The sequence below is a fragment of the Protomyctophum parallelum genome (genome assembly GCF_964188405.1).
Source record: "Protomyctophum parallelum genome assembly, chromosome: 21".
Taxonomy (NCBI): Eukaryota; Metazoa; Chordata; class Actinopteri; order Myctophiformes; family Myctophidae; genus Protomyctophum; species Protomyctophum parallelum.
The window spans coordinates 25,495,018-25,515,460 of record NC_139713.1 but is presented as its reverse complement, the minus strand read 5'-3'; the positions used below and the strand labels follow the sequence as shown (position 1 = coordinate 25,515,460).

General features: G+C 45.1%; 2 protein-coding genes across 2 annotated transcripts in view; both read right to left on the bottom strand.

The window, feature by feature from the left end:
- The window catches only part of LOC310879491 (kelch-like protein 23), a 131,300-nt gene that overhangs the window by 33,597 nt on the left and 77,260 nt on the right, over positions 1 to 20,443 (bottom strand). The gene's annotated exons all lie outside the window — the stretch shown is intronic.
- The window catches only part of slc12a2 (solute carrier family 12 member 2), an 85,349-nt gene that overhangs the window by 45,243 nt on the left and 19,663 nt on the right, over positions 1 to 20,443 (bottom strand). The window contains exons 2-4 of the mRNA XM_083794221.1: positions 9,551 to 9,670; positions 7,207 to 7,282; positions 6,794 to 6,889 (exon numbers count right to left, since the gene is read on the bottom strand). Of these exons, the coding sequence (XP_083650347.1) occupies positions 6,794 to 6,889; positions 7,207 to 7,282; positions 9,551 to 9,670 (292 nt within the window). The remainder of the gene's footprint in view (positions 1 to 6,793; positions 6,890 to 7,206; positions 7,283 to 9,550; positions 9,671 to 20,443) is intronic.

The window sequence follows — 20,443 nt, the reverse complement described above, 5'->3', positions numbered from 1 at the left end:
TATAGGGCAGTGGGACCCCTATAGGGCAGTGGGACGGGACCCCTATAGGGCAGTGGGACCCCTATAGGGCAGTGGGACCCCTATAGGGCAGTGGGACCCCTACAGGACAGTGGGACGGGACCCCTATAGGGCAGTGGGACCCCTATAGGACAGTGGGACCCCTATAGGACAGTGGGACCCCTATAGGGCAGTGGGACGGGACCCCTATAGGACAGTGGGACCCCTATAGGGCAGTGGGACCCCTATAGGGCAGTGGGACGGGACCCCTATAGGACAGTGGGACCCCTATAGGGCAGTGGGACAGGACCCCTATAGGGCAGTGGGACAGGACCCCTATAGGGCAGTGGGACGGGACCCCTATAGGGCAGTGGGACCCCTATAGGGCAGTGGGACAGGACCCCTATAGGGCAGTGGGACCCCTATAGGGCAGTGGGACGGGACCCCTATAGGACAGTGGGACCCCTATAGGGCAGTGGGACCCCTATAGGGCATTGGGACCCCTATAGGGCAGTGGGACCCCTATAGAACAGTGGGACCCCTACAGGGCAGTGGGACCCCTACAGGACAGTGGGACCCCTATAGGGCAGTGGGACCCCTACAGGGCAGTGGGACCCCTACAGGGCAGTGGGACCCCTACAGGGCAGTGGGACCCCTACAGGACAGTGGGACCCCTACAGGGCAGTGTGACCCCTATAAGGCAGTGGGACCCCTACAGGACAGTGGGACGGGACCCCTATAGGGCAGTGGGACCCCTATAGGGCAGTGGGACCCCTATAGGGCAGTGGGACGGGACCCCTATAGGGCAGTGGGACCCCTATAGGGCAGTGGGACCCCTATAGGGCAGTGGGACCCCTACAGGACAGTGGGACGGGACCCCTATAGGGCAGTGGGACCCCTATAGGACAGTGGGACCCCTATAGGACAGTGGGACCCCTATAGGGCAGTGGGACGGGACCCCTATAGGACAGTGGGACCCCTATAGGGCAGTGGGACCCCTATAGGGCAGTGGGACGGGACCCCTATAGGACAGTGGGACCCCTATAGGGCAGTGGGACAGGACCCCTATAGGGCAGTGGGACAGGACCCCTATAGGGCAGTGGGACGGGACCCCTATAGGGCAGTGGGACCCCTATAGGGCAGTGGGACAGGACCCCTATAGGGCAGTGGGACCCCTATAGGGCAGTGGGACGGGACCCCTATAGGACAGTGGGACCCCTATAGGGCAGTGGGACCCCTATAGGGCAGTGGGACCCCTATAGGGCAGTGGGACCCCTATAGGACAGTGGGACCCCTATAGGACAGTGGGACCCCTATAGGGCAGTGGGACGGGACCCCTATAGGACAGTGGGACCCCTATAGGGCAGTGGGACGGGACCCCTATAGGGCAGTGGGACCCCTATAGGGCAGTGGGACCCCTATAGGGCAGTGGGACCCCTATAGGGCAGTGGGACGGGACCCCTATAGGGCAGTGGGACGGGACCCCTATAGGGCAGTGGGACCCCTATAGGGCAGTGGGACAGGACCCCTATAGGGCAGTGGGACCCCTATAGGGCAGTGGGACCCCTATAGGGCAGTGGGACAGGACCCCTATAGGGCAGTGGGACAGGACCCCTATAGGGCAGTGGGACGGGACCCCTATAGGGGGCAGTGGGACCCCTATAGGGCAGTGGGACGGGACCCCTATAGGGCAGTGGGACGGGACCCCTATAGGGCAGTGGGACCCCTATAGGGCAGTGGGACAGGACCCCTATAGGGCAGTGGGACGGGACCCCTATAGGGCAGTGGGACCCCTATAGGGCAGTGGGACGGGACCCCTATAGGGCAGTGGGACCCCTACAGGACAGTGGGACAGGACCCCTATAGGGCAGTGGGACCCCTATAGGGCAGTGGGACCCCTACAGGACAGTGGGACCCCTATAGGGCAGTGGGACCCCTATAGGACAGTGGGACCCCTATAGGGCAGTGGGACCCCTATAGGGCAGTGGGACCCCTACAGGACAGTGGGACCCCTACAGGGCAGTGGGACCCCTATAGGGCAGTGGGACCCCTATAGGGCAGTGGGACCCCTATAGGGCAGTGGGACGGGACCCCTATAGGACAGTGGGACCCCTATAGGACAGTGGGACCCCTACAGGGCAGTGGGACCCCTATAGGGCAGTGGGACCACTATAGGACAGTGGGACCCCTATAGGGCAGTGGGACCCCTATAGGGCAGTGGGACGGGGTCCCTATAGGGCAGTGGGACGGGACCCCTATAGGACAGTGGGACCCCTATAGGGCAGTGGGACAGGACCCCTATAGGACAGTGGGACCCCTATAGGGCAGTGGGACAGGACCCCTATAGGGCAGTGGGACGGGACCCCTATAGGGCAGTGGGACGGGACCCCTATAGGGCAGTGGGACCCCTATAGGGCAGTGGGACCCCTATAGGGCAGTGGGACCCCTATAGGGCAGTGGGACCCCTATAGGGCAGTGGGACCCCTATAGGGCAGTGGGACCCCTATAGGGCAGTGGGACCCCTATAGGGCAGTGGGACCCCTATAGGACAGTGGGACCCCTATAGGGCAGTGGGACCCCTATAGGGCAGTGGGACCCCTATAGGGCAGTGGGACCCCTATAGGACAGTGGGACCCCTATAGGACAGTGGGACCCCTATAGGGCAGTGGGACCACTATAGGACAGTGGGACCCCTATAGGGCAGTGGGACCCCTATAGGGCAGTGGGACAGGACCCCTATAGGACAGTGGGACCCCTATAGGGCAGTGGGACCCCTATAGGGCAGTGGGACCCCTATAGGGCAGTGGGACCCCTATAGGACAGTGGGACCCCTATAGGGCAGTGGGACCCCTATAGGGCAGTGGGACCCCTATAGGGCAGTGGGACCCCTATAGGACAGTGGGACCCCTATAGGGCAGTGGGACCCCTATAGGGCAGTGGGACCACTATAGGACAGTGGGACCACTATAGGACAGTGGGACCCCTATAGGGCAGTGGGACCCCTATAGGGCAGTGGGACAGGACCCCTATAGGACAGTGGGACCCCTATAGGGCAGTGGGACCCCTATAGGGCAGTGGGACCCCTATAGGGCAGTGGGACCCCTATAGGACAGTGGGACCCCTATAGGACAGTGGGACAGGACCCCTATAGGGCAGTGGGACCCCTATAGGGCAGTGGGACCCCTATAGGGCAGTGGGACAGGACCCCTATAGGGCAGTGGGACCCCTATAGGGCAGTGGGACCCCTATGGGGCAGTGGGACAGGACCCCTATGGGGCAGTGGGACCCCTATAGGACAGTGGGACCCCTATAGGACAGTGGGACCGGGACCCCTATAGGGCAGTGGGACGCCTATAGCATCCCTATTCTGAGAACATTTGGCGAAAATAGCCGATCTACAAGCTCACAGCTCGTCAGCTTGTAGATCGGCTATTTTCAGCCGACCAGGTACAGAGTCAAAGGTCAAGTTTACGTCAAGTATTGACAGTGAAGGGGTTACATGTGGTAACCACTTAGTGGTTAAATGAATGAAAATACACATCAACGTGAATCCAACACTGATGATAGTGTTCATCAAACAATATGAAATCTATGAAAAAGTGTAATCTGCAAAGAAATACTATACGTATGTAGCTCTCAGCTAGGGTGTCCTTGGGGGTTGAAAAACGTTAAAGACCCCTGGAACAGAGAAAATACCAGACGCTACGTGAGTAAATATGACAAGGCAGCTGAGAAAATGTGACAGAGCGGGTGTTGTGCACCACGACGAAGTTAAAGAAGAAGTTAAAGCTGGAAACCATAACTTAAAATATATATTTTATTCACTGAAACAAAATGTTATATTAACCAGTCTTTAAGCTAGAGTGGACAACACTTGTTTTTCTAGAGGTCCATACTGACTTCGGTCAAGTGAGCAGGACATTAACATTAAACGCATAGTGCTGAATTATATTACAACTGCAAGCTTTTTGTAAACACAAAATGCTTGTGTTTTCATTGTAACCTCAGGGTGCACCAGAGTACAAGATTGACTTGCAGAAAACAATCCACATCAATGCACAGTCAACGTTTAAATTAGCCTACTAATGTATATATTGCCTGATTGTCTGATATAAAAAAGGAGCAGTGAATTTGCACCTTCTCTGCTTTACGGGGGAAATATGTGAGCGAGAACGGAGTCCATGCAACATTGCAACATGCTGCAGCAAAATACGCTGTGACCCAGCAGTGAGCTCATATGTTCCACCACAGCGCAGGGCAGAAAGAATGCCCGCTCTGCCAGTTAAAATGTCATAATGATCTTATTTATGCTTTTCCCAGGGAACGTTAAGACTCCTGGAAGAATTTTCTTGGATAATATTCTTTTAATTGGTGGCAGATGGAAAGTCTTTCTCTATCGGTGTGTGTAGTATGTACCCCTTTAGAGCACCGTTTCACAGCCTGGGGTGGGGGTCCCGAGTGACCCCGGGGGGTCCCCGCCAAAGATCACTGGAGGGCACGGGGCCATGTGTGTGTGAGGAGAAAGGGTCTCAGCTTTTGTCAGATACAAGAAGGGCTGCTCAGAGGAAAAATAACTGCTTTAGACAATCATTTTGTTATTCAGTGTTTCATAAGACCTTATTACAGGGCTTGGTTGAATGCTTGATTATGATTGGTCAATCGCTGAATTCATCCGTCTGTTATTGCTGGATAATGACCGCTCTGCTCTATAACTGACCGCTGCCTAATCAAACCCTCTAAACACACACAGTGTCATACTGTCATTTACAGCTAAACATTGCTCTCAAAAATGTTTTTGAAAACATTTGAGCTGGAAATAGACGAAGCAGTAACCAAAAATGGATCCCATTTGAGCAACTCACTTCCTTGTTTTACGACAGTGCTCCAGCCCTGCAGCTGGGCAGACGCAGCCAGCACGAATGTGTGACACTTTGTTTGTTGTATTTTGGGTCAATTTATTAATTTATGTTAGGTAGCCATGTAATAAGCGGGATAATATCTGGCTAGGTGGTCATTCACCTTCATGGTGAATATCAATATTTCATTCGACTTATTATCTCCTTTTGGGCGACTCCTCTGTGTACCACCAGTGGTACTAGTACCAGTGGTACTAGTACCACCAGTGGTTGGGAACCTCTAGTGTGCTCCAGTATGTATGTTTACGTAGGTTTTTTGTTTACCTTTATTTTTACAGAGGAAGTTAGCTGAGAACAAAATTCTCTGTTTCAGGAAAACACCTGCTTCACATTCACACACGCGCACTTTCAGACCTCGGAGCTGACCAGTACAACCACAGCCTGATACTGTTGTAGTGGGAGCTGACCAGTATACAGTCTGATACTGTTATACTGGGAGCTGACCAACCAGTCTGATACTGTTGTACTGGGAGCTGACCAGTACAACCACATTCTGATACTGTTGTACCAGGAGCTGACCAGTACAACCACAGTCTAATACTGTAGTACCGGGAGCTGACCAGTACAACCACTCTGATACTGTTGCACGGGAGCTTAACAGTACAACCACAGTCTGATACTGTAGTACCCGATACTGTTGGTCACCACAGAGCAGCCCTCCCGGTAGCAGTTTTGGGGTTTAGCACCTTGCTCATGGCGTTGGGGGTGGTCGAGTGCAGGTCCTTTGAACCGAGGACCATTCGGTTGAACAAAAAAAAACGCTCCACTGACCTTTAGGCCACAAATGCCCCCACGGCACTTTAAGTGCAGCATGATTCTTGCTCAAATGTTAATCTCAATTCTGTGCAGAGAATCTACACAATTGTCTTTAGTCTGTAGTTTACTAGTTTCTGAACATTACTACTACTTGTGGCACCAAATGTGGCACCAATGTGGAGTTGTGGAGCCAACTGCTGTGGCTTTAAAAATACTTAAACGTCACTTCCGACCCAGAAGTGATTTCCCGCAATTGTAGCGCCAGGCTCGCTCACGGCCATGATCTGCCGCTCAAACTATTAATATGCATAGCACGACCTCGAGTAAATGTTTTATTAAGCTCTAAACATGGTCCTTTATCTCAATCTGAGCCCTAAAATGCTTTAGATTGTGTGCGCACATGTGAATGAGGAGATTTTGGATATTCGATGACTACACACCATAGTCCGGCAGTCGGGGTTGTGGGATGGGACATTTTGTATAGACTTTTGAATTGGCCTAAAATATTGTCTATATACAGTACCGGTACATACATTCATCAATGCACATGCTGACCAGCAGTCAACATTGAGCAATTTATTTGTAGGGGTTTATATGTGATCGTACAATTAACATCCTATATACTGTATAACAAATTGCTCAATATCGACAGCCAGCAAGTGGTTTCATGAATGTATGTACCGGTATATAGACAATATTGTAGGCCAATAAAAAAAAAAGACTGTATAACAAAAAAACTTTAAACAAAAGAACCCTGTCGGCTGCCGGACTACCATGGGAGCCACCGGAGGCCAACGATGGATGCTAAAAAAAGTATTAATTCTGGATTAAATGACATTAAACAAACCCGAGATCTCTCGTGTTGGCAAAGGAGGTTGCAAGGAGAAATCGCGGGATTGGTATAGATTCGGTTAATTGTGCAGCACTATGCACTTAAAACCACGCTTTCAATCCACATCCGTTTGTGCCGAGTCACAGAAAGATTAGCATAGTGTATTGTAGAGAGCTTTATAACAAGGGTGCATCGTGTATAGTCCACATTTGAGGGACCCCCTCGAAAACGAGATGCTGCAACTCAAGTGGCCTAATCCTCCAGTGGGATAATAAATTTAAAAAAAACGTACCTCCTCGGACGAATCCGTTGGTGGCGATGGCCGAGGTTGACAGGCCGGTGATGGTGGTCACCACAGTGGCCATGAGCACGATGACACAGGACAAAACTGGCGAGAGGAAGGAAGGAAGGTAGATCATCTATTTAGGCTATTATTTTTTATTGTATACGATGAAAATGTCAGTCATTTCTTTATATATTTTAGTTATTTGTAATTAATATATTCTAATGTTCAATGCAAAAAAATATTAAGTCGTTAATCACAATTATTAGTGTGACAATTAATCGTCAACTTAAATGTGTAATCATGACAGCTCTAGCGTGACTGCAGGTTAAAAACACTAAGTCATGATGTGTCTTTGTGGTCTGTGTGTGTGTGTGTGTGTGTGTGTGTCAGAGTACTGATGGTTTGTGAGCTCAGCTTACCGATTCCTGCCTGGCCCACGATCCACGACATGCGGATGAACAGCATCACACCCCAAATGTTGAGCATGCAGCGAACCTGTGGAATCAAACATCTACCTATCAATATGGACTTAACTTATCAAATGTTTAGCATGCAGCAGACCTGTGGAGTCAAACATCTACCTATGAATATGGACTTAACTTATCAAATGTTTAGCATGCAGCAGACCTGTGGAGTCAAACATCTACATCAACATGGACTCGTCATCATCATCATACTATAATTCAGTCAATGTCTGTCTGTCTGTGTGTCATTGTGACTGCCGTAGCTCCTCACTGCCTGCACCAATCACTCCCACGCAGGCATTGACCATAATAATATGGAGGTCTTAACAAAGGCCTTTTTTCGATTTGACACATTCATGATTAATAATGAATTTATTAGTGAATTAAAAATGCGAAAACGCACCCAGGGCGTAGTACCCCCCGCGGCCACAAGGGGGGGATACAACGGGTAAGGGCTAGTACAAACAACTACTGAAACCTACTAAACTAGTTAAATTGGAAGAGCTGACACAAATGAATGAGCGGACACGATGGGACCTGGAGCACTAGCTGATGAATGAGCTTTGTGGTGATTTGTGGGGGGGGGGGGGATTTGTAAACCATCTGAACATGTATTTTCTGATTTACTACAGAGCTGGACAGAGAGACTCTGGCAGACTCTAGTTACTGAACATCAGCAGTGATTTCTCCGAATATAGAGGACTTTAGTTACAGCTCTATATCACGTGCAGCACCTTTAAGCCCAAACAACACCAATGATTTGAGACGCAACCGTTTTAGCAGTCGTCGTAGTGGTCTGCGTTTGGCGTTTCAGAGTTTGGGGTCAGACACCCATTGGTTTAGGGTCCAGTCAATCATGACTAGGTCGCTAGGTTTCACCTGACAAAAGACACAAATGAGCATAAAAACCTTGCTACTCAATTGAAGTTGGTTATCGGTTCTAAATTGCCCAGCCATAAAATTATAGCTACGTTAATGTTAGACTGGAAAACGAGGCTGGTAGTTTTCTCGAACATGGAGGGAGAAATGGAGAGTTCATTTTAAAGGTTGTGTGTAGCGTTGCGCCGCAGGCCCATTCGGACGCCTGTGTCAGCGTCGTTAACACAGCTGAGAGACTACTTCACACACTGCAGACACAATCCTCAACGGGGCGAGACATGATTTCATGGACGCCGTCCATGGTGTCACACATTGGTGGCGCCCAATGGACGCTGTGGTGAAAACAAGCCGCCGACATACACACTAGTGAAACCCAGAGAGTTGGTTTGTGTGTAAAAAATATTAACCCTTTACCACATTAAAATAATGATCTCATTAATTATAGGTCTTTGTAATGAATGAATACAAATAAATCGCATGTTTAATCACATATCAATATTTGACCAAGAAGTTTATTTTTCAATTAAAACAGATTTATATATACACGAGTGGAGATTTTTTTTTTTTTTTTTTTTTTCTGCCTTTATTGATATGTGAAAGTAGACCGACATAAAATGGGGAGAGAGATGGGGGAAGACACGTGGCAAAGGCCATTGGGCTCGGGAGTCGAACCTGCGGCATGCCGTCAGGCTGGCTCAGCAGCCTAGGTGCCCAGACGGTTGAGCTAACCTTCCGGTCCAGTGAGGTTTTGTTTAATCAAAATGTCCCATCATCCACTGGGCCAAGCAAAGCAGTCTGATTGCGTGTCCCGGGGTTACCGTTTGCTCACATGGTATCTTCAGCTAATTCCGTCGTTCTTCCACATCCATGGAAACGCCCCCAGCCACTAGTTTTATAGTTTTAATGAGGTTAGGGTTAAAGTTAGGTTTAGGTATAATTTTACTGAGGTTAGGGTTAGGCTGTCAATCGCAGCGACTGGCCAATCACAGCGCACCATCTACTCAAACACGCTGAAGATCCCATGATCGCCGTTTGTCGTCTGTTGGTTGGTGCGCTACCGGTATGTTCGGTACGCCTGAAACTCATCCAGTGAGAAAGGTTCCGTGGTGCAAAAACTAAGCTCGGATCTAAACTCGAAATGATCAGTTAAAAGTCCCAGCCCTAGTATTTAGATATTCGATATGCATTTTATTGTCACTTTAGAAATGTGCAGATACCTTGTGTATAGTACGGTTATACTGTGTATGTTGATTTGTGTATTGTTGGGTGAGAAATCAGTGTTGCACATCAAGCTAATCATCGGGGGGACCCGCCAGTTTGGGAATCAAAATAGTTTTAGTCAGTGGAAAAAAGGTAGTCGATGAGCATTTTTCATCATAGTTTTAGTGAATGCAATCAAGAATGACACACAGACACTCACCAGTACTCCTTTGATCCATCCAAACTTGACGACTCCCTTGGACTCCGCCGCCTCTTTGGCCGCAGCCTCCTCAGCGGGGGTGAGCTCATCACCGTTGGCAAAGCCATCTTCAAATGGTTCCTGATGCACAGACCAGAGGAGACGACGTTGAACATAATGATCGTGCAAAATATGATCATTCTCTAACACAAGTCATTAACCCATTCAGACCCGAGGACCATTCTACAAATGCCTTCTAAATACTGACAGTTTTCAGAAAAACCTCATGTTTCTATGTCAGTCGTTCTGACATTTTCATGTCAAGGACCCAAAGAAAATATATGTAATTGGCCGCTGACTCCCCATTTCTGCCTTTATCGATAGGAAAGTAATCTGACAAGAAGTGGGGAGAGAGATGAAGACATGCAGGCCATCGGGGTCGGGAGTCGAACCCGTGACACGGCGTCAGGCTGGCTCCGCAAATTAGGTGCCCAGATGGTTGAGCTAACCGTCTGGGTCGTATTGACATTTTTAACATGGAAATGATGACGATTAGTTAAAACATAATTGTGATTATCTCAAATAACTGCGGTGGAAATAAAAAAATGTCAGGTCTAATAATCTTGTCTGCTAGCTAGACAGACGGCTCCTCCCTGATGAATTGCTGCAGAGATATTGTGCTGCCAGCTCCCTTTTGGGTAGAAGAGAAAGCTTTGATTACAGTGTTGCATAATGATCTGATCCGAGCGCCTGCTAGGCCCGTGTCAAGGTCAGTACGAGATGTACAGGTGTGTGAGACACACACATGCCAAGTTGGTTGTCGGATCACTCAGACAGTGCTCGAGTTGTACACCAGAAGCACGCGCACTCACACACATTTGTATTACCATCCTTGTGAGGACGTCAATATGTTAGGACAGCATTGAAAATTGTGGACAAATACAGTTAATCTCCGACATGTTGTGAGCTTGTAGATTTCTTGCAAGTATAAAATGGGGTGAACAAAATGAGCATATCCCAAAAAATATACATTTGTTAAACCACAAAACAACCATTACTCAATGAGGTGAACGGTCCTCCTAACAATGTCCATTTCTCAAATTGTACTATACATGTGGTGCTCAAAAGTATAGTAGTAGTATTAAGTGCACGCACACACACACACACACACACACTTTTTAGAACGACAAAGTGACCTCCAGTCATGGCAGTATCGATGTCAAATTGAGCTGTAGAGGATGTTTGGGGGATTATTTTTGTCTCGTCAATGAAGCCGACCGTGTCCTCAGAGAGACACGTTTGGGTAATTAACATGGATGGCGGTGTTGAACTTGAATAGACACATGGGTGACGGTGTTGAACTTGAATAGACACATGGGTGACGGTGTTGAACTTGAATAGCAACGCTATCGACCAAGACAAGTCAGTTTGACCCTGAAAAGCTCCAGCTTTTCAAATCATCGAGCTAGAAAATACTCTGCTCCATAGAAACCTTCCACCAAATCTTCCAAATATAGCCGATCTACAAGCTTATAAATGGGATATATTTACATTTTCACTAGTTTCTCTTTTCGGTCTATTTCGGTTTTTTGGGGGGTGACGGTGTTCTTTTAAACACTTGTCCCAGTTTGTTGGCTGGTAAATGGTGCATTTATATAGAGTAGAGCTTTTATCCAAAGCGCTTTACATAGATTGTGCATTACATTCACCTAGTCACACACCGATGCCAGAGGAAACCATGCAAGACACCAACATGCACATCAGGAGCAGGGGTTCAGCGTCTTGCTCAAGGACACTTGACTCTGGGGAGCCCGGGATCTAACTGGGAACCTCACGTATTGCCATCCGGCCACTCTACCCCTGACTAGCTTTGACACAGATCGCTGACACGGTCGCTCTCTCTATAGTCACCTCGCTTAGCCCCGTCTGTCCCCAGAGAGAGATGGGATGGGCACAATGTGGCCACTTTCTTTGGCTCACCACAGGCCCCGCCTTCACGCTGTCACAGCCCAGGTGACGTGGGTGAGTCACAGAGGGGGCCACCTACGGGGTCCGTGGTTGGGGGTGTCACTGCGGACAGATGGGCTCAGGTTTATACCACCCACCCACCGCAACTCTGCACATGTCACCTTGTCGTTGGATAATTTATAAGACACATATGAATTATGTACTGTTTATATTTAACTCCAAACACATATTTGATTGTTTTATTCTGACAATGCTAGTCCTCATCACCAGAGGTGGGTGTTAGACAATGTGTCACGTGGTGTCAGAAGCACATCTATTTTTGAACATTTTTGAAAGAGTGTGTGTTCTACTGATTGAGAAGGCATTTGTAGAATCAGAGTCACGTCTTAATGGGTTGGAAGAAAAAACATGCTAATCGATTAATGAAAAAAGTAAATGATAGCATAACATTGTATATGAATTGCATAGGGCTTAAATGGAAACAAGACAGCAGGGACTTTTTTTGACGCCATCCCTTTTGGACTAAGCGTTTGACTGTAGTCTGTTACATTTCTGTCTAATAAACTATTAAATCAATCAATCAGCTGACTGTTCATATCACAGACAGACTTAAATTAATAGACACTTGGCTTACAAAGCCAGGCCTATTCTATCTCAGTGAGAGTGAGTGGGCCTGCGGTGGTTCTGTGTCATAGTTCTGCTATGGGCTCCTGGGGGTCTTTATTGAACCGCCAGGCGGGGGGGGGGGGGGGCAGGGGCATCACATCAATAATACCCACCCAGGGCTGGCCGGGCAGGACACACAGCCCCGTTTGTGCATCGACTTGGAACGGGTCAATTTTTCCACACAGAAGCTGTTGTAGTTGCGGGGCGAACACATTTTAATTTAATTTGAAATGGTGGTTTTTCGTTTCTTTCTCTCTCAATTTAATTCAACAGGGCTTTATTGGCATCGTGAGAAAACATACGTTTACAATTACATTGCCAAAGAAAATTCTAAACGGAGCTTTGTGACATTGCACCTTAGAAAGAACTTTCTCCATTGTGATCATTGCTTATTTGTATTTGCATCTATTCTGAAAACTCAGCACGTTCTCTTCCGATATAAACCATGGTGTCATAATATTCCGTGGCTGACATTCTGCAAAAAGTGTCAAACACCTGCAGATGTATGGATTGTACGTGTGATAAAGATGGGGGTGCTCCATATGACAAGATATTTGGTGTAGAGGACCCCTGTCCGTCTACTGACTACTACTAGTGTCGCACAAAAAGTAGCAAAAATAGCAGATCTACAAGCTTAAAAGGTGGTAAATGGTGCATTTATAATAGTGCTTTTATGCAAAGTGCTTTACATAGATTGTGCATTACATTCACCCATTCACACACATTTATACATGATGGAGGAAACCATGTAAGGCAGCAACCTGCACATCAGGACTCAGGAGCAATTGGGGGTTCAGAGTTTTGCTCAAGGACAATTCGACACCAACTCTGGGCGAGCCCAGCATGGAACCGGGAACCTCACGGTTCCCATCTGGCCGCTCTACCAGCCGGTAGAGGCCACGTATTACTCAGTACTTGCGACGAAACAATCTTTTAGCTGGGGGACAGCGGGCTGCCATCATCACCATCATCCACAAAACAGTGGATGATGGTTACACCAGCATGGCTGGGACAGCAGCAGCCACACTCCTGCACAATGGCATGTGTGTCTGATCGTGACAAACTCTGTTGTAACTTGTTGTAACGTCGATAACCCGCAGGGCCTCTTAGGGAGGAAACCATAACCGCTCCTAAAACTGATGAAGCAGAATGTGATCACGCTTTGTTTGTGATTAGGGCTGTCGCCTGTCACGATTATACATTTATGCTGAAGATCAACTGTCACACAAATAATTGCAATTAACGATTTAATTGTTACTATTGTTTGTGATTATGAAGCCTTTTATGCTTCATAATCACAAATTGCTCAGGGCAGATATGACAAATAACTTAAATATACAAAGAATCACTGACCAATTTCATCATTTCTTCTTTCCATAGAATTTACAAAATAGCGGCAATAGTCTAAATCTAAAACCTTAAAATTAATTTTAACATTTTTCAACATGGAGGAAACGATTGCCGAAATAATTGTGTTTATCTCAAATAATTGCAATCATCATAAATAATTGAGTAGATGATTATTAACAATTGTGACAGACCTATATGTAATCACACTTCGTATGTGATCACACTTTGCATGTCCACTAGACCACCGTTTCCCAAAAGTTGGCCGGGACCCATGTTTGGGTCACGGACCAATTTGTATGGGTCGCGAGTACATATCTTCCTTTTGTCTGTTTCCTACATTTACAAAATATATACATTATTTAAAAAAGAAAAAAAGGTTGAATAAAACAGTCTGCTTGGTATTATACCAGAGGAGGTGCATGCATGGAGTTACATATTAAGTATACTTTTACTGATTGCTAAGAAAATGATAACAGTAAATTGGAAGGAAATAAAGCCACCTACTATAACCCAATGGAAGCAGAGACTGAAGCAGGTTTATATAATGGAAGAAATAACCGCAAGGTTACAATTAAAAATGGACAGTTTCATACTTAGATGGACTTCTGTGATATTGTATTTGGGTGTTTCAATATATGTGTAGAGGTTGTTGGGTCTGTAAAAATGTCATGTAGTGGTTGTGTCTGAAAAATAAATAAATAATGCTTTTATATAACTGAAGTGTATTGTGATTCATGTCTCCAGCTCTTCTCCTGCCTAACTCAACTTGGAAAATAATGCTGTATTATAGTAGTTATGTCAAGCTGTTTTTTTGTTTTTCTTTGTTTTTTTTGTTTTTTATGTATGTTTTTTGTTTCTTCAGTTTTTTGTTTTCATTGATTCGTATGTTTTACTTGTGTTTGATCATTATTATTATTTGGTGTAAAAAAAAGAGAACTTTTGAATAAAAACAAAGTAAAAAAAAGAAAACCAATCACAACTTTATCAATTAAATAATGAAAAAATATAGTAATTGCCATTAACTAAAAAAAAAAGTTTAAATAGTACTGAAAATAGCAGATCTAAAAGCTTGCAAAGCTGCACGAAGCGACACGTTGTGCGCTTGTAGATCAGCCATTTTCACCAGTTTGGGTCCTGGGAAAAGGTCTAATTTCTCTTTCAACCACTGCAATAGACATATGGCCATGCAGTGTGTTTTATGTAAGCCGTGGTCGGCATAAGCCGCTTCAGCCTGGAGGTTGTTTTAGGGCGAGTTATGTCATCATTATGTACACTTTCAGATAATATAAATGTTTATGTTTCAGGTGTCATCGCAGCAACCACAATCAGAATGAAAACAAACAAGTAGAGGGACTCTGAGGGAGTTTTATTTTGCACCACTCTATAATATTTCCCTTTCTAAAATGCATATTATACAAGGATGTGGCGTCCAGGTAGTCGGTGTGTGCCAGCTGTGGAATCGTCTTTCTCGCCGACGGTTAAACAGCCGTTTACTTTAAATGGATTGATCCCCCTGAACTGGGACTGAGAAACATATACCAGTGGTTCTTAAACTTGTTTAACTCAGGGCACTAGCCCTTACAGCTTGTACATTTCTCCACCCACAGCACCCCTGAAATATATTGTTATACTTTAGAGCAACTTGTCATATTACGGTTCATAAATAATACGTACAATACATTCTGTCACGAGAAAAACTTGGATTTTCTATTAGGACAGGTTCTTTAGACTTGATATTTATAATACAATTGAAAAATATGCCACACACCGTTGATCTGCTTGGTACAAGAGGATAAAATAAGTAATCTCTAAGACTCTAAGTGGTTCTAAACTGAAGTGAGAAATTCCAAATATTATCAAAGTATTATGCAGCACTCCTCCCTGGACTTGTGTCAAAACCCCCCAATTGTGCCACGGTAGCAAACCCTGAACTAGACACTATGTAAGAGGTATCACTTTCAGGTGTACAGGACCGGAGTGGGGGGGGGGGGGGGGGGGGGGGGGGGGGGGGGGGGGTGGGTCCGGGGACATTATCTACATGGGAAACGCATGTTGCAGCCTGGCAACAACAAGGGCCGTCCAATGCTCCACTGCAAAGCACAACGGACGCGTAGAAGAGCTTTGGAATCTGATTTTGTACCGCTTGAAATACGCAATGTTGATCCCAAATGTATCACATTTATAAGAACTTCTCTGGAGCACAAAGATCTACTTTAGCTCTTGCACAAATGAACCGGGAGTGAGCCTGTTGCGCAACATTTAATCAGCAACGTAGCCTCCCTGCAAAACAGGGGCTCTTTGAAGCAAATGTCGTCATTCGCTGGCCCGCATTCACTCGACTACAGCCTAATTTGGTTAACCCAAAGTGGCAGATTTACAACCTACAAAGCAGACCTACAAGCTCACAACACATCATGGCATCCACGATGCATTGTGAACTTATAGGTCTGCTATTTTGGTTTGCGAGACACAACCGCCGTACAGTCAACGATACAGCGATCAATGACAATACAACTCTTGGTAACACTTTACTTTAAGGGCCATTCAATAATGCATCATCATGTCAGTGGAACAGCACATTATACAATTATTAAGTTGTTACGCATAATTAATAATAACAAGCAGAGGGTTACTGTACTGTATGTAGGGCTGACCTTCGATTGTATTTTTTGTTTTTAAGTCGAAGCTTCCAGCCCTAAAAACGAGCCGTCGACTAATGAGTCAATGATTCATGAATCGTGGAGCTCAAGCACGGCTTTGAAGGGTAGCAGATCCATTTTTAAATTCATCAAAAAATGCAATGATTAATCAGTTCAATCAATGAATCATTAACATCCCTATCATAGAACCAAGATCTTTATTTTTGATCCCATCACTTGCAAAACTGAGTGGTGCTGTACTGCACGTGTGCGCCTGTGGGTTAGGCTGCAAAACAGTGACACATGGTGGTGGAAAAAGAACTCTATTTCCATGCTCACATACATAGCTGCGTATAGGAGTGGCTAGCGCCACTCAAAAATGACTAATAAAGCCAACTAAACTGCTGTAGATTAGTCAGAAATTACATTTACCAGCCTTTTAGAGCCATACACCACACTCGACCAGCAAAATTAACCACACTTGGTGCTAGTGACTTTTCGGTTTTCGCACTGTACATTAAAACTTAGCCGATTTAGATCAGCCTTTTCAGTGGAACTAGGGAGAGCCGTGGTACCGTCATAAGCTGAAGGAAGACATTTGCCTAAAAAAAAAGAAGAGCTCTACAAGCTGTCAACACCTCGCGAAGTCGCGATGTAAAGTGTTGCTAGCATGTAGATCGGTTATTTTTGGAACAGGATGCGAGAGAGCACTCTCACTGCTGACAACACTGTCTACAAAGGGGCTGCATTTGACAACGATTTGTGTGTGTGTGTGTGTGTGTGTGTGTGTGTGTGTGTGTGTGCATCATTTCATATGAGAGATGGCTGACTCTAAACATTGTTTTGCAGTTTGCTCCATCACTAACATTGAGAACAGTTCACTCGGATAGGCTGCTGCTACAAAGTCACCATGGTAGATCATCATGCCATGTCCCACACACCCCACAACTGGGCTTTGATTTTGAACTCGCAGCTTTTTCAAAATAAAACAAATATTCCTTATGTTTTTACGATAGCCAATAGCCATTGAAAATCATTGCTGTTCGAATAAATAAATAAAATAGCTGATCTACCATCTAAGCTTGAAATGTTGACATGTAGATGCTTTTTTTTGCTACTTTTGTTTGAGACTGTAGTATGTAAGTAGGGAGGGAATTAAAATAGTTAAGGTATGGACACAAGAGGTTTCTGCCTGACAGCATTAATGGAGAGAATTATTAATGTATGACAATTTATCATTCTTGGCCCGGTAAAATAATATCTGTCAGGCTGGTAAGCCGAAAGGTTCAGTTTGTTCCAGTGCATTCAGATTCATTAAGTGATAGTGATGCCTGTAATGAATGATCGTAGCCAACATGGTCTTCTGGAAAGGCTGGCTGGCTGCTTTTAATCTACAAAGCCCTGCTTGTTTGTTAAAACTACCATCTTATTTAAGCTCCGTCTGTGTGCGTCTTGAACACTGGCAGGCACCCATCACACTCTTTCTGGAACAAACTGGAAAACACTTGGAAATTAGACTGTCGTCTGTCGGAGTTGCCACTCAGACCATTTCACAAGTAAGATTTATTACATTATTTAATTTTATTGCAATTGTTTGATCATTCATTTTAAACTGAGCTGCAGAACATTAACTAAAGGTTGATCGGGTCACTTGGGTGGCATTAAGTGCAGAACTAAAGCCTTAGGGAGAGCCTAAAAAAGGTGTCACGCATTTGATATAACGGCACGTTAATGACGCAAAGGATCTAATCAAAAAACAAATATGACTTCTGTTAATGAACGGCCAGGTACACTGCATTGCATTCCTATAGTGAGCCAACATGTAAAACTAGACGGATTGCATACCTCACTTAGCAATATGACGCTGACGTCATCCACCTCACTCACGGTGACATTTTCACTGTGCCTTTCCATCATCTGTCTCTTGGGGGCAGCCTACTGATCACTCCCACCAAAGACTCGTGACAATCCACTCAAACATTCTTGGTTCCGACCTTGACTTCTCCCTTAGACAAGTGATTTCCCCCCCCCCCCCCCCCCCCCCCCCCCCCTCTCTTTACAACCCACTTAATTTTTTCGACCCGAATTGCTTTTAAATACCTATCCTGTCAAAGCAATGTGTAGGCCCCAAACCACACCAATGCAAGTAACTCCTTGCAACTGCCATTGGCGATAATGGCTGCATGCAACTACAAGCAACCGTTTGGTTGCAAGGAGATGCATGGCTAATCATTGGTGTGGTTTGGGCCTAAGGAATTGCAAGCAGTTGCCTGGACTAGTTGCATTGGTGTTGTTTGGGTCGAAAAGCCCTGTTTCATTGTAATCCTCCCAGCCATTCTAGATTCTGACCTCGATTAGGACGTTATCCTTTGAGCTTTTCCACCCAAAAGTGAACCATGTCCTCGCTCGGGGCTCTGGCCTGATCAGTCTAAAGATCCACACATCTGGTCAAAGTTATTTAGCCGATAGACAAAAAGGTCCTCTTTTTGGGGTGAAGGGTTGTAGACACTCAAGAGTTCTGGTTCTGTTAAAATATGTCGGCAGATGCCCAAATCCATGTATATATCCTGTTTACAATACATAATCCAAAGTAGCAAATCAAATGTAGTAAATCAAATGCTTAGAAAGCAACAACATAAATACTAGTAATGTGATGTTGACCGTGTGCACATTTCAGTCATGGACTGGAAGTGACACTACTGTATGAGCACAGACCGTCACAACTGCACGTGCCAATCAGCCATTCAGAGCCTGCATAGAAGTCATGTGTAGAAATGGGAGTGAAAGGAGCCCAACTTCTTTCCCAGTGTTGCCATGTCTGCTTATTACAAGTGACTTTGGGCTTGATTTTCTGTAGTGTCAAAAGTAATGTTGAATTATGGTTGAAACCAATGATTCTCAATCATTTTCATGTCATTGACCCCAGAATGTCCAATTTCACAAGTTCAAAACGTATTAAAGAAAAGAGCATATGTATGTTTTGTAATACCTGTAATAATCAAAATCTACAAAGTAACTAGTAACAAAATCTAATAAATGTAGTGGAGTAAAAGTAACATTTTTTGATCCGAGATGTAGAACTGGAAATACTCCAGAATAGAAAGTAAAAGACAAAAATCAAACAATCAAAGTGTACTTAGAGACAGTACTGAAGTAAATGTACTTAGTTACTTTCCACCACTTTCCAAAAGTAGCTCCATCTGATCTAAAAGAAATGCTGCAGTTTGTAGCCAGTTGACAAACATGAGCAGACATGTGCATTCAATCACATCATCTCCTCCTTGCAACGCCACAGTCAAAACACTCAATCCACTTCATCTTGTGACTTGTCATCATGGTTGACAATTTGGTGTCATTATGGCCTGGGCCATGGCTCAGTGGTCCAGGCACCTTGGCTGGCAGTTCGACTCCCGATCCCGACGGACTTCACTGCATGTCTTCCCCCCCATCTCTATCCCCATTTCCTGTCAGCCTATTGTCTGTCCCTAATAAAGGCTAAAGCCACAAAAAAAAAACATAAAAAATAAAAATAAAACTTGGTTTTCATATCCAAAATGTGTAGCATCTGTAAGCAGTAGGGGTGTAACGATTGGTTTATTATGGCGATACGATACAATGATTTAAAATTAACTATTTAACAAATACATCAAATATGTTTGAAACTTGTGGATAGTATTAGTGCAGGTTTTAAGGGAAATACTTATTATGGATATAAATAAGTAAACAGTGATTCTCTGGCAAATATATGGACATTGTATTTGAACACATATGGACAAACCCACGCCTTGACATGAACAGAGAATACACACATTTATTGATAGACCAAGTGTAGTTATATGGAATGTTAAAGTAATTAAACCCATCGTTTTATTTTTTTCTTCTTAAAATTGCTAAATACAATTAACAAGTACTCAGTATTGATAAAACTGATATACATTGTAAAATGATTCGATAGAAAGTCAAACGATATGATACGATATTTGCCGTTTACAATATGATATTTTAAATTAAAATCGATATTTCTATATCGTTACACCCCTAGTAAGCAGCAATACTAGCTAATTTTAAAATGTGTAGCAACTGTAAGCAGAAATACATTTTAAACGTTAGTCAATGGTTCTCAACCTGTGGGTCGGGACCCCACAGATAATAATGAACAAACACTAAAAATCTCAACGTCTGAAAATTAGAAAATAGATTCCTGAAGACATGCAATGGTTCCTATCCTGTACATTAAAAAAATAAACATGGCACTTAAACCAATTAAACCCTATATTCTTCAATTAAACTC